Source organism: Venturia canescens, chromosome 5 (assembly GCF_019457755.1).
Source record: "Venturia canescens isolate UGA chromosome 5, ASM1945775v1, whole genome shotgun sequence".
Taxonomy (NCBI): Eukaryota; Metazoa; Arthropoda; class Insecta; order Hymenoptera; family Ichneumonidae; genus Venturia; species Venturia canescens.
In genome coordinates, this window is record NC_057425.1 from 12,857,945 (window position 1) to 12,873,963 (window position 16,019).

A 16,019-nucleotide genomic window follows, 5' to 3' on the forward strand; every position below is an offset into this window, starting at 1 on the left:
AGTATCGTTTATTGGATGCATTTACAGCTGCGTACTGAAATCTAGTATCGTTTATTCGGGTGCATTCACAGCTGCGTACTTAATGATTCATAATTGTGTCGTTCGCGAAAAAAAAAACAATGTATAGGCAAATTTTATCAAATAGTGAAATAAAAGAAAGGAGAAAAAAAGAAGATTCAACCGAGTTTTTCAATGTTCGGTAATAAATAAGATGAAAAAAAATAATAAAACAGTGTTCGTCGGTTTCATTAGAAACTAATTTTTGTTTTTTTTTTCTCAATGAAATGCGCAAACGTTTGAGTGTAAAGAAAAATTAGGCATAGATAGGCAAGTAATGGAAAAATCGATGATTCTCAACCGATCATACTGATGTTTTTTTTTTGCAGGAGTTATTGAGAACGGGAATATCAGTGTATTCGATTTCTCATCTCGTGAAAAGCGGAAAAAAGTAGAGTGAGCGGAGGAAAGAGTATAAAAAAGAAAAGAGAGACAGAATAATAAATAATGTTGAAGGAACAGAAAAAAATAATAAGAAAAATGAAAATCAATCGAACGACGTTCGGTAAATTAGATAGGAATTTATGCATCTATTAAGACACAATCACCATTAGCTTGTAAAACGAGGTATAGGGCATTTCATATTTACAGTTTTTCATATATTGCCTTCCGAGAACGATTTGTGTAGCGTGATTTTTTATTCTATCAGCTAAGAACGAAAAAATAATGAAATGAAAAAAAAAAAAACAATATATAAGAAAGAATGTAGGTAAAAGCCGAGAGTAAAAGAAAAAGAAAATAAGATTTAAACAAATGGAAAACGAATATTCTCCAAGCATCTCTTCTTCTCAGAACGAAACTCCGTTCTTCCCGCGAAGATCGTCGCCGCTCCAGTCGATCAAAAAAAAAACAAAAAACAAAAAAATATAATTCAATTTACCTGAATATTTTATTATATAAAAAGAAAGAGAGAGAGAGAGAGAGAAAAAAAAATCATCCGAACGAAAGGAATTTCCTTACACACAAACATACACACATACATTACACAACATTAAAGTTTCTTTTGATTTATATATAAAGAAAACTAATGAATGATTTAGCCGGCAGTTTCGTACGTGTTTCACATCGCCCCTCCCCCTGTTTGTATGTATCGTGGAATAATGGGTATCGCGCGCGGCAGTAAAAGAAAATGATGAAATACATGAAACAAAATGAAGCAGACGTTTTTAAACAAAATAATATGAATGAAGTAATAAACATACGCGTTTTGTACATAGTAAAAACTAATATATCATTAAATATTAAATCATAGGAAGTAAGTCACGCATTCGACGAATGAAGATGAATAATGATAGATAAAAATGCAAGAAAGAGGGAGAATAGTAGGAAGAGAGACAGAGAAAGAGAAAGACAGGAAATGAAGTGAAAAAATGTTGAGGAACTAGTAAGCAATTCAAAAACAATGGCTTTTCCAAACCTCGTATACTAGAGCGCGAGTATGTGTATGTCTGTGTGAGGGTACAATTTAGAAAAGCCATTTTTTTTGCACGTTCTATTTCTACGCATATATGATACATATGTATGTGTGTGTATGTCTCTGCGTACATATATACACACAATACATATGTGAAAAGAAGCAAAAACACCGATAAAAAAGAGTCAAATCTCTCAGTTGGATCTCGATCGCGCGTTAGAAGAGTCTCGATAGGCTCATACGATGGTCCAGCTCGTAAAATTATGTAAAAAAACGATTGATCTAAGCTGCAACTCCTTCTCGTTGTCTCGGACATTTTTTTTCGCAAGCTTTTCATACGGTCGAACCCGTCGTAAATTGGACGTTAGAGAAACTTCAAAATCTTTGAATTTTCTCTACAATTTCTTATGATATTTTTTTCTCAATTCGACCAAACGCAATGGAAGGTTGCGTACACGTTGGATATACACGTTAGTCTCGACCGTATCTGTGTTTGCGATTGAAATAAGTAACAAAACTACCGATGCGTATTAACGTTCGATTAGAGAATGAAGAACAAAAACTAAAAAATTAAAGAAAAATACCTAATTCGTTGCACCGAGCAGGAGTTCCTCGTCACCGATCTCAATGATGCGCTAGACTGCGATTATTATGATGAGTTTATACTTCTTACTAAATACACGGACAGGCATGATGTCATCAATCTTGTACTCTCGGATGAAGAAAGGAAAAAAAAATACGATAAAACATCAACAAATTCAATTCGAGCCTATTATTGTACGACTTACGTGCGTTTATTTGTTTTTTTTTTTAATTTATTTTATTTAATTTTTTTTTTTTTTAATTTCTTTCTCATTTTCATTTAACATTTATTAATTCTAATAACGATTACGTTATATACTGTGCGAGGGAAAGAAAAAACAACATTGTCGTTTTGACGCTTCTGATTTTTGTTCGCGAATCGACCTTCCAATACCATCACCCATTTCGACACGATGAACAAACATTGATATTAATATATATATACATATTGACTCATGCTTCTGAGTATATGAAAATATATGTATGTATACGTATATAATACAAAGTTGGAAGTAAACTTGCCTTGCCCATTCGGCTGTTGTGTCTTCCATTATACATTGGGCCGACAATATTTCACCACTGTCGTTTCGCAATCACATTTAAACTCGGGCCCGGTGTATGTAGGAGGACCTATCGTAATTAAGATGGGCGATTTCCAACCACTGAGATCGCGGTAAAAGCCTTTCGAGAAAGCTCGTTTATATCGGCAGGGATGAATACAATCCCTGAACTTCCGGCCTGACAGTCCGAGGTCTGACCGACTGTGCCGTTGTTCGATCATAATATACGCATAAATATGAACTGATGTATGTGTTTATACAGGACATATTAAGGGAAAAGGACACGCAACGCTACTGGGTGATCCTCGTCGAAATTAGAAAAAAGATTTGAAAAAAAATCCAGCATGAAGAAACAAACCGCAAATGGCAAAATTCAAAGAAAAACAAAACCCACACAACTACAAATAATCATTGATATTGTGTGGTTAGTAAGAAAAAGAAAAAAGATAATAAGAAGACGCGCGAGATCCCCGCATACATATATAAATATCGGTAGGCATTTATATGTATATTTATATATGTATGTGTGTTAAAACGTCTGCGATCGGTGTGTATGCGTGTTATGGGTGTGCGTGAATTCGCTGTTTCGACGTGCGAATGTTTGTAAATGTGTAACGTAGCGATACACAGTTGCATTCATAAGCCCGATCACACATATTTGCCGCATGAATGAAAATATAATTGACATTGTGTAGAATGTGCGAAAGAGAAAGAAGAAAATGAAAAGGAAGAAGAAGAAGGAGATCGAGATGGAGATGAAGAAAAAGAAACAAATTGTTTTGCGTATTAAGATTTTTTAATATAAAAAAAACCTTGAGATGAAAGTCCACAAAAAAACATAAACAAGTAAACGAAGTAAGAAGCATACAATTGAGATATTTAAATTAACATTGTTGTACACAGTGATACAATTATAATATAAGTATATGAATAAAAATCTATTAGAAAAGTACATGCTCGATGTTGTCTAATTTTCTGTTTTATATGTCGTAAATCGATTATTATACGTTGAAATATCCACGTCGCAATAATATGGTTGTTGTACACGCGCATTTTTCTTATTATCTTTCGTTTGTAGAAAAGGTAATAAGAAATGATAAAGAAAAGAAAGCATTGTTTGTCACATGGCTGGTATCCTCTCTGCACCACGTCGTTTATGGCATTTCACTAGCTCATCGTCACGACCGAGTTTACCTCGATTTTTCTCCAACGCACATACACACACACACCTACCCCACGTTACTCAATTTTTCTTATCCTCCAATGAAAAATTAGTTCTTACGTGTACGCGCGTGCGCGCGCGCGCGTGTGTGTGTGTGCGTGTGTGTCGAATTTATTGAGATATTTTTGATTGCACGTACTCACTGTTAGATGCATGGTTGCGTTGAATTACAGGAAATACGACGAATCGACCACCCAGGAAAAAAACTAAGAAGAGCGCACCTAGTGCACCCACTTCGCAATCAGCTAATGCCACCGTAACACCGGTAAGACAGATGAGCTACAAGTGAATACATTAATATCATGAAAAAAGAAACGAATGAAACGTTAGTAAGTCGAGAATAAATCATTTGAATGTAACGAATGATTATTTGTTGTTATTTTAGATGACTTATTTGTGACCTCTTTTTAAATGTTTTTTAATACTTTTTCTTTCCACTGTGTTTAAATGTTTCTTAATGATTTTATTATAGGCACCAACGGCTCAAAATCATACTGGAGCTCTCTTGATGAATAAACAGCCGACCTCGAATTCTACGGGACCAGTTGCAAAGCCGGTTGTAACACAGCCTAACGCTATTCCTATGGAGCAAGGTATACCTCGATCAGTCGAAAGTTCAAACTTGATTTTTAACCTTTGAGGTTACGTCACGCACATTAACATTGGAATTTTCGCACTCGAGCGAGGATATTCTGAAAATAAATTTGGAAGATGGAGGACCGACGGAATGACGAATAATTATTAAAAATCGTCAAGAGAATCGAACATTCAACAAATATCAATTGAAATCCTCATTTCGTATAACAAACTTGAATGCATTGAAACGTTTATTTGATGATCCATAAAGGGTGACTAGAAAATTGCAGAAAGTTGTCACTTTTTCCAATTTCCACGTATCACTGAACATTGCGCAGTAGAAATGAAACGTAACCTGTTTCTCTTAAACATTCGAGAATTTTGAATAAAATATAAAGGACAAAATTCGCTTTGGCTCCCCCCCCCCCCCCCCCCCTCCCTCCCGCCCCGCTCCGGAGAGTAGAGTTTCGTAGTAAGAAATAATCCATCAAATGATGATTCTTAATTTGATAATTTAACTTGATGAAAAATGGATCTGTAATGGAGGGTAAAAATCGTAACGTTTTTTCGAACGGCAGTAATACCATCAGGAGGCAATAACCAGACAACACAAGCGATAGCAGTTGCGGCTGTGACAGCAGGTCAGAGTTTGCCAGTAGCGAGTCACGCTTCGATGCCGGCACAGCCGCAACGTCCGAGCGCGATGGCAACGGCAGCACCGATCAAAAAAACAGCACCGACCCCGCCGGTGACGTCGAATCCACCGACCCCTTCGATCACAGTGCCGACACCACCCCCGAGCGTAACACCGACAACCGTGAATGCGAGTTTGGTGAATTCGCCTTTAGTGCCACAGGCACCACAGCCCCAGATTTCGGTTAGTTCATTTCCAAGCGTGAATGCGCTTCCCGGGGCGAATGATGGCACGGCAATGAGTCAACAACAGCAACAACAACCGCAACAACCGGGGGATCTTATGCAGCCCTACAATGCATTAGGTACTATATCCGAAAAAAACAAACCAAAACAAAAATGATCCAATGACAGGAACAAAAAAATATTCACAAGCTAGCATGTTATCCGATTCTTCAGTCCCAATAAGTTGCATATAACAAAAAAGTAAAGAAAGTTGAATGAGCGATAGTACAAGAGAAAAAATAACGATAAAATAATAATAATAAAAAAAGCACTTCGTCTAACGAAAGTGATGAAACGAAAAGTCCGGTACTATGCCAGCAAAATCAATTGTTATTATCGATTTAGGAGAATGAGAAAGGCATCTTGTTTAACAAACGATTACGTAATTCGACACAGCGTCCGTAACGACAGCTCATACAGGACTGGAGCAAACCTTAACTAATTTGAAGAAAGAGCCCCACATTTCAATGATGCCGCAGCCGCAGCAGCAGCAACAACAACAACAACAACCACAACAGCAGCAGCAACAACAACAGCAACAACAACAACAACAACCGCAACAACCCCAACAACAGCAGCCACCACAACAACAACCGCCGCAACATCATCCTCAACAACTGCAGCAGCATCAAAGCGGTCATCAAACTATCAATAATTCGAGCATGAATCTATTGGCTGAAATGAAGAATCCCGTTAACATGATGTCCACGAGTATAGGGCCGAGTTTGAATCTCGGCAATATGAACATGACCAGTCCATATATGTCTGCGATACATAATCAATTAGAGAGCATTATGAACACGAGCTCTCAAATTCCGAATTTACAAAATTCCCACAATATTACCATGTCTCAGCAACAACAACATTCTAATGGTTTTACGAGCGTAAAACGCGACAATTCTCCTTCTAATATGCTCAACAATAATGGCATACCCGGCTTGAATATCGCCACTATGAACATGAGCGGAATGGGTTCGATTTTCGATCCTTTGCCTATGACCGTCGGTGTGAATATGCAGATGTCACAATTACCTGTTAAAAAAGAGGAGAAACCCATGTCCATGACGCAGACACAAATGACGCACAAAGCCATGGATGGTAAGTCGAAAAATATTTTTTCCTCCATTCTTTTTTTTATTATTGACATTGAATCGTAGTTTTTTGGGTGCTTGCTTTTTGCAGCAATCTTTATTGAAGCTTTGTTGCAAGTTTCTTTTGCTTCCCACGTCACGCTTTTTTCGAAGCGTTTTTTCTTGCACCGTACAAACGACACGATATTTTCAATATCGCGCTTGAAAACCTTCGTCACGCAAACACAACTAACCGCTTTACTAATCGTTGTTTTTTTTCCCTCCAAAATCGTCGTTGCTCTAGCCGGAGCTCTTTTTGCAGAGATGAGCGCACTCGGAATTCCGCCGATGAGCAATCACTCCGGTACACAAATAATGCCCGAGAAAAAAATGACACCCCCAGACTCGAAGAATCCGGCTGCTAATTTTGCCTCCGCTTTTAAGAACAAGGTACGTTAAGTTTGTGATTCAAAATGATCGGCATGATTTTTCAGAAAAAAACGATCACCAGGTTTCTCTTCTTTAGTTAAACCAATATCTTTCAATTCCCTTCAAGTATGATCATTTCGAGTTCGTGACAAACGGTTTTGAGGAGTACTTGAACTCCTCAAATGCGAAGAACCTACGTATATTTCAATTCTTATTTTTGTATGTAGACTGTCGAGCAAAATGTTAAAAACGCATCCTCGTGGTCGTCATTGGCGCAGGCTTCGAGTCCGCAGTCTGCAGCGGGAAGCAGCATGAAGAGTTCAGCACGCGATTCTTTCCAGGCATTCAAGAAACAAGCCAAAGAAAAGCAGGACAGGGTGAGTGGATGGTCAAAGCCTATTATTTATTTTGTAGTCGTCATTAAAAATATTACAATTGTGAGCAACATTTCTAAAGAAATCTTTACTCTATATCCCTAAAAAAAAGGTGAATGAAAAAATAATTGCTCGAAATTGAATTGTTTTCTTTGATGTTTTGATGAAAACATGATTTTTGGTTTTCAATAGCAACGGGCATTGATGGAACAGCAAGAAATGCGCAGACAACAGAAGGAACAGGAAAGATTGCGACAGGAGAACGAGCGACGGAGGGAACGAGAGGAAGAAGACGCCGCGTTGGAGAAAGTGATGAAAACTGTTACAGATCAGCAAGCACCCCAAGGAATTCAGCAAACACCGAGAGCCGAAGAAGTCAAAGCATCAACCGACACTGACAGCAGTAGTCCGAGTCAATCGTCGGGTCAGGACAAAGCTGCGGCTGAGAGGGAACGTCAGAGGCTACGGGAGCAAGAAAGACGACGCCGCGAAGCGGTAAGTTTTTAAAATACTTTAATTCAACATTTATCGATTCATTGACTAATTGAGGGTATCATTTGTCTATTGAAATTAAAAAAAAATAATTATTGAACTATTTTGTTGCTCACAATTGCCCAAATATTTCATAAAAACAAAAGTTCAAATTGAGAAACATTATCAGGCTTAATTCTCAATAACTTCTCTGTCATTTTGATGTAATAACAGGCACTTTCGATACGACTTTAGGGGCTCCAGCTTTTAGGGGCCCGTTGAACCAAAAAATGGGTCGAAATTGCGACGAATGAAAAGAAAAAGATTTTTGATTTTGTTTTTTCCATTATGGGCTCAATATTCGTACGAAAATGATGTTTTTTTTTTTTAATAGCCTTGAGGTCTATGAGGTTTACTCGAAGGAGATAGACCGAAGGATGTAAATAAATGAATAGATAGTGAAAGATAAGGAGGATTGAGTTTGTGTCGGCGGGACCGATGGGATTCGTCAAAGAATAGGAATAATTTGTATTTTCAGATGGCAAACAAGATTGACATGAACATGCAAAGTGATTTGATGGCTGCGTTTGAGGAAACATTATAATGTTTCAAATTGCTGGCTGTTAATAAATCGACTGAAACCGGGCAGGACTTGGACGAATATTTGGACGCGCTGGACGATTATAACTGCAGGCCCTTGTGTTATGAGAATACCTTAATATCGACGCTGAAATACAACTCGTTATTTGTGTTTTACAAATGAACATTTATGAATCATAATAACGAATAATGCAAATTATCGAAGGCAAAACCGAAAGTACGTAACCAAATAGCAGTGACGATGGTATTCACTCGTTGGCGCGTACTTCGACGTCGTGATAACGGTGGTGCGCAGTTGGAACATTCCGACGGACGATTAGTATAAAGTAAAAAGTTTTTCAACGGATCGCAAAAAAAGGGGGAGACGAAAAACTTTCGTTCGATAACGTGTGTAAAAACATAACGAAAATGCGTGAAAGACGAAGCAATCGATATCGGAATACGAGTTAAAATTTTTTAATGATCGAGAGAAGCGGCGATTGTGTAATCGACGGACACCTGAGTGTAACCATGTAATTAGGTAAATATTAATTAACTTACAGAAATGATTTCGATGATGCCACACACTGAGAATAACATTGTGTTACGATTTTCCGGATTTTCATAAGTTTGTACTTTATGTAAAATTGGAAACAAAGCGACGAAAACGAAGAAAAAGAAAAAAATAAGTAACGGATAAACAAACTAGCAAAAAAAAATAAAACATTTAGCAAACAATACGAGAGAAAATGATTATGAATGACATTTGCCTGAAGTGATGTTAGCTACGTGTGAAAATGCTGTACGAATGCGAAATGAATGTGACGTGTATTAAAGCGCGTGTGAGTGAACATTGAAAAATGAGGGAAATAAAGAAAAGAGATAAACGGGGGTTTGAGCAAACCGTTGATGTACATTTAGTTAAGTTTTATATTTTTCCACATTCAGTCATTAATCGTTGGTAGAAAATACGTAGGTCCATTATGCCACTATATATATATATATATTATATATATTCTGATATATATACTTACAAACACATTTATGCATATATAAATATATGTGGATGTACGTGTGTATGTGAAAATATATATATTTATATCCTATAAATTTACCTATTCACTAACGATTTGAATGAAAAATAAACTCAAAGTAATTTTCACTATTGCGATGGAGTAAGCATCAAAGTATTTGAGAAAATGAAAAAAAAAGAAAAATGAAACGAGCAAAAATTTGAAGAAAAGAAAAAGAAACACCTAAAAATGAAACTGTTGATAATCCTTATAGGTAGGCTTGTTTAGTCAATAACAAATACAAGATTTTACCTAATGCGAGGATATACAACAATTTCGAGTGAACCATAATCATGAAAAACGACCATGGAGGTCACGGCGATTTTACGAGATCATTGTTTTTTTTTCTCTCTCTCTTTTGACAACATGACGTGTGCGTATCACGAGGTTTCTATCGGTGCAACCCGAAGAAGATAAGAGAAAAAAATATATATATAAACGTGCGAAACTCCGATAAGTCGTGGGGTGGTTCGACATGATCCACTCAAAAAAGAAAAAAGTCGTCAATTATTATGAGAATAAAGATGGGGTGTGCATAACATTTTTTCGAAGAAAAGAACAATTATTAAAAAGAATAAAAACAGAAAGCATAAGTCGAGATATTCGAACGGAGCGAAAGAATATTGAAAAAAAAATAAATAATTCAACAGAGGAACTGACAATTCTGGCTACTTTGAAAAATACAGCATTCCTTGTTTGTTTTTTTTCATAAACATTATTTCCTTTAATATTTAATTATTTTTGTAAAATTGACCGCCGGTATTTTGTAAGTGCATATGTTATTTCTGTACTTCAAAGTGTGACATTCGAATCCCCGAGGTTTGCTGTGTGAATAAAATCTTATAAGAAAACTTAATTTAATGATTAACGGCGAAAGTAACGACCCTAATGTTTTTTTCTCGAGATATATATATATATATATATCTCATTCTTTTTTTTCAATTCATTTGAAGAGAAAAAGAAATTATATACGTTTTGGTGTAAACAGCAAATGTGTGTAGTTACATGTACTGGAGCTCACTCTTGTAATATAATTGTTTATAAATAAATTTGAAAAAACTATAACAAAGAATGCTTTTTTTCAACGTATCGAGAAGTGTCGAATTTATCGCGAGAATCATCTTAATTCTCCGTCTTCTACCAATTCGATCGGGATTTCTAAAATCATGTATGTTCGTATATATAACAAATATTAGCTTGAGATGCGGCGTACCTTAAAATTCCCCATCTACGTGTTAGGGATTACGTGGATCGTATTATTTTCCAAACCACGTGATCGTTGGCAACGGAGAGTATAATTTGTTTTTCCGAACTGTCGAATTATCTCTAACTTGCGAGCAATAAACTCGATTGACGATCGGTATATCCTCTAAATTCGCAAATAACCTTGGTGCGGTTTAGAAATCTTAGGACAACCCATTTTAATTGGCAAAAATAAGAAAAAAAAGTACAAAAGTTTATATGAATAATGAAAAAAAAATTAAAATTGAAATAAATTTAAAAAAATAATATTACGTTCCGTCGAGTTCAGTGCGTGTCGTAACGGCGAATGCACCGTCGATTATCGCTGAACTCGCATTTCGGCGGTGCGTTCGAACGAGAATAAATTAAATAAATAAAGCAACAAAGAAAAAAAAACAATAATAGTAAACAAAAATCGTTTAGAAGGTTAATAGTTTGTTAGTTGCTCTAGCTCGTATCTACCACAATCATACTGATAAATGAGAGTTATCAATGTGAATTTATAATAATATTAAATTATTTAAATTGAAAAAGAAAAAAAATGAGAAAATCATACAAACGAAAAAAAGAAAAAAAATGATACAATTTTATTTTTTCAAGAGCTTATCGTGTATATTGCTGCTTCTGCTGCTGGCGGATCTTTTCCTTTTTCGTTCGAAACTCGATGAATATTTGTTGTGTATGTGCAATGTTGTTGGCGCGTCCCGGCAAATTTGTCTCTGGGACTTTTCGGCATGATCGAGCTGTCGGCTTTGGCTCGTACTTTTCTATTTTTCGTTTATTTCTTTTTCTTTATGAGTATAGAATGATTGTATAGTGTATTATTAAATAACGAGAGTAAGGGAGGAAAAGAAGACACGCATGATCGAATTACAAGCTCAAATCTACTCGTCTGATGTTTGTGTTTTTTATTACGCCTTCAAACGGAGCCACCCCTTTTTACTATAGAATCGATTATTTATTATCCTTGGAATTATTTGTTTGTTATACAATCTTTGTATCTACGTATTCGGCATTGCTTATGTTTACTTGTTACCCCGAGATAATGTTGATTACTGATTGAGTAAGACGAAAATTCGTTCACGTTTTCGAGTCAACATGAGCAGTGCAAATGACGCAAATTATTAACGTTCTAACGAATGATAAACAAATCATCGAGTGGATAAAGGAAGCATGGATTTATTTCGAAGTAATGAGGAATGTACACCGATACATTGAATTATATCGGTGCTCGGTGAGATATGAAAAAATTAAAGTTATTTCGCAAGCACATGTACAGCGGCGAGAATAAAATGACTATTTTTTTTTTATTCAGTACATCCGTTAAACCGAAATATTGTCCATAAGAATTGTTACGAAGGCGATTTAGATTATAGCGAGAATAAATGTTTTCTAATATGTTATGAAAAAAGCGCAGAGAGGAAGCGGGAAAAAAGAGAGTGTGAAAGAGAGGGAGAGAAAGAAAAAAATTATTAAAAAAAAGCAACATAAAATAACCGGAGCATTAACGTTGTATTTAACGAACGAATAAGAGAAGAAAAAAAAACTTAGCTGTAGTGACTAACGATTCCTCTAGATTTCTTTCTGGTCAAAGTTCATGCTGCTGTCTTTTATTATTTTTTCATCATTTCCTCGAGCACATCACGCGAAAAAAAAGAGAAAAAAAAGCAAGCTGCGGATTTATTTTGATGATTTCAACACCTTCCGATATATCAAATTGTCGCTAATGACTGGACGAGAAATGGAACACCAAAAAATGAGGTGGTATACATATAAAAATATATAAATAAATCGATGAATATAAACATATACTTTAAAGCCAGAATATGCACGTGCTAGTAACTCGAAACTAGATAAATTCTGTTGGTAATTTTTCACGAATTGTAGTGAGAATTCATCAATGAAATTTGAACCCTGATGAAAAGCTTGTTTTTATGTGACGATTTGCTGAGTTGAGGCTTCCATTCTTTCGTGTGTTAACGTAGCGTCTTGCATGTAATTTTCTTTTATAATTATATTGAATGATAAGAAGACAAAAAAAACGAAAAAACAAGCAAAAAGGACATTTCGAATATTTAGAAAAAAAGCAGGATAAAATGAAACTATTGAAGGGAGAAATGAAATTAATGTTTTAGCGAGGTACTCGAGAAAAAAAACTAAATAAGTTAAACATCCTCATAAGTTAGGATTAAAGTTGAAAGTGACAGAGCGTGCAGGTCTCAGAGTCGTTCACTTTTCTTTTCTCGTGCGCATCATTATTGTATCGCTCTATTTTTTTTCTTCATGATAATGGACAACGTCGTTTGAGCAGTCACGTACCCGCGTTTAAGGTTGTACGTGCATTCGTTCTCGTACTAAATTTGTAAAGACTCAGTGAGCTAAAAACTGAGGGAAAATAGTATTGAATATTAGAACGCGAAAAGATATTTTCCGTTGGAGAAAAGAGTTGAACAAGTTCAGATGAAAAGTGCCCCTTTTTTGGCACCAATATTAGACCCGCCTCAGTCTCGTTCTCACTTATTACTTATTTTCCATAACATTGCTTTTTTCGTGTAACGAAGTCGTTTGTTCATTTTTTCACGTTCTCTGAAAAATTCGTTTATATTTTTATAAGTTTTTCTGTTTTTGAAGCACTAAATACGCGATACCTGCCAGCAGATGTTGTTCAAGCCCCTATGCCATTTTCAAATTTCCATCGTTAGGAGCTCGTTTTTTATTTGGGATTCTTCGAAATGGAATATCTGATTGAAAAATCGTTGAATATCGATGAAATATGAAGAAAAATAAAGAAAGGACTAAATTCAGTTTTATTTTAACCTCCAACTTGGAAGATTATTCAATTTAGTTCAATTCGTCGCAAAATTAGCATTTTTTTCCTAGTGATCAAAGTCGAAAGTAGATGTGACTTTTAATGAGATAAATTATTTATGAAAATCCTTTGGATGGGCATCACGTCTTTTCTCTATTGATTGAGATATTATTTAGATCCTAGTAGGTATAATGTAATTCATTCGGACAGTTTGACAATCGGAAAAAAATGAATAGTAACTCGACGATGTTTGGAAATCTCGAAGATCCTCGTTCGCCACTGTGTTTCAAGCTTCCATATTCAAATCATCGTGTCGGTGTGTGATTTTTCGTCCACTCCTCGAGCCAATACTTTTTCACGGTTTTCAAAGCGAATTTCTCACTTTGGTCTCTCACAATAAATGTTTGATCGATTGGAAAAAGCGTTGAATATAACCGTCAAAATTTGTGGTATGAATTGACAAAGTTTGAATGACGAAATGAGCGACCAATATTTCATCGTTGCACACTCGTTCTTCTCCTTAAATAAAATTTAAAAGATGCTTAAAAATTCAAACGAAATTGGCAAATACAAAGGAAGTATTCAATGATCGAGAAACTAAGAAATTCCAAAAAATCTTCACGACTCCAAGCTTTTGGTATCTCAAATGAAATTAAAAAAAAAAATTAAAAAGAAGTAAAAAAACGAGAAAAAAATAATACTACGATTAGATTAGTATTAAGCAAAAAAAATGAATTTACGTGTAATAGGTATTATATGTGATTGTAATATACAACGTTTGTAATTGTAAATATGAGTGAACGAATAATTGGCAGCGATTCATCCGGATCCGGATCTAAATGTATAAACGAGAAGGCAAAAAAAGAAAAAAAAACAAATGGCGACAAAAACAGGAGAGTGATTGAGTAAGGCGAGCGAAATAAATACCATACACACACACACAAACACAAACTCATTGCGATAAACACGACACATGTGAGATAATGGTTTGTAATATTTGAGAGAGGGCCGAAATAGAAGAAGATTGTGTGTAAACCTGATAGATCTCAGCGTAAGTTTATAGAAATGTTTGAATTATAAACCGAAATCGAGTATAATAATTCATCAATGGTAAAGAAGAAAGAATAATTCAAAGTAGTAGAGAGAAAAAGAAAAATAGATGATGAAGAAGAATGAAGACGAATTAAGCGTAATATTCGTAAATAACACCAAAATTACACCCCTGTATGAAGAGCAAAAAATAATTTTTTATATGAGTTCCCAACGGGCGCACATCATCTCCGAAATGGCACATAATTGATAAACTGAAGAAAAACTACAATTTTCAGCAAACTTACTACTAACTATAGGATACTGGAGAAAAAAAAACAAATGGTTGTAAATAAATAATAATTGCAAAAAAAAAACAAACAAACAAGCATAAACGAGTTGATGAGCGAAAAGGAAATAAATGGCTCGACGTTTGGTACGAACAGCGAGAGAATGAAACGATCGTCGACTGCGCGATTTGTATCACACAAATGTCCCCCCCGAATTTTCCTGCATACATTTCTACGAGATTCGATCTCGTCGTTCACGAGAACACGTGTGTGGTTCCAAAATTTACGAAAAATCGTTCAAAGTAAAAACAATGAAACAGCGATTGTGAATAAAGTTTCGTCTGTCATTATTCGCAGTACAGTCGAATCGTGGAAAAAAAAAAACAATATAAAAACAGAATAAAGCGTACGTAACGTACAGAGTAAATTTTAATCGATTACGATTTAATCTATATAGTAATGTAGCGATACTATATGGGCCAAGATTCGTAACATTCAATTTATATAAAAACAAAAGAAAAAACTATTCACGATATGTACACCGATTAAAACGAGGAAAAGTGTCCGTGTGTTTGTGTGTCGATGAAAGATATGAAAAAAGAAGAGAAAAAAAAAGAAAAAAAAAACACAAAAATCAATAACGTAAATACACATATGACTATCCATGCGTAAACAATTATATTTCCTAGTTTGCAATCTTTTTGCATGTCTCATACATGTATATATAAACATATATAGAACGTTAGACAGGCTGAAAGGTGTACGTCAACATTTTTTAAAACGTTGAAATGATTGAAAACAAAAACGAATATATAATTATAATATAAACAATACGAAATCGTGTCATCCAATTATTTCGAAATAGTTCGACACGAGCAGGTATTGAATTAATCGCAAATATCGTTCGACAGTTACTCAACTTTTCGTTTGTCTTATCGCTATTAAGTTAGCTGAAAAATAATAATTATTATATTGCGGTAAATAAATCATTGTATATATTATACTAAATACTATTGTTAAGATAATGCGTACACGATAAAATGAATGAATAAATAAATGTGTACGTATGTATACATATATGTTTACACATATGTGTATATTTATTCACACACACACACACGCGCGCGCACGCGCACACACACACATACACGCACGCACGCGCGCACACACACACACACGCGCGCGCGCACGCACACACACACAAACACACACACACACACACACACACACACACACACACACACACACACACACACACACACACACACACACACACACACACACACACACACACACACACACACACATACATATATATATAATT

The 16,019-nt window shown here is 35.3% G+C and overlaps 1 protein-coding gene across 13 annotated transcripts in view; it reads left to right on the forward strand.

Annotated features, from left to right (window-relative positions):
* The window catches only part of LOC122411521 (homeotic protein female sterile-like), a 34,492-nt gene extending 18,710 nt beyond the window's left edge, over positions 1-15,782 (forward strand). For 12 of the 13 annotated variants that reach the window (XM_043420381.1, XM_043420387.1, XM_043420377.1 and 9 more), the window contains 8 exons: positions 4,009-4,100; positions 4,308-4,428; positions 4,990-5,409; positions 5,726-6,427; positions 6,704-6,849; positions 7,056-7,205; positions 7,395-7,697; positions 8,212-15,782. In XM_043420381.1, coding sequence (XP_043276316.1) covers positions 4,009-4,100; positions 4,308-4,428; positions 4,990-5,409; positions 5,726-6,427; positions 6,704-6,849; positions 7,056-7,205; positions 7,395-7,697; positions 8,212-8,277 — 2,000 coding nt within the window. In that variant the 3' untranslated portion in view covers positions 8,278-15,782. The remainder of the gene's footprint in view (positions 1-4,008; positions 4,101-4,307; positions 4,429-4,989; positions 5,410-5,725; positions 6,428-6,703; positions 6,850-7,055; positions 7,206-7,394; positions 7,698-8,211) is intronic. The other variant, XM_043420384.1, reaches the window with a different exon arrangement.
* The last annotated feature ends 237 nt before the right edge of the window (positions 15,783-16,019 follow it).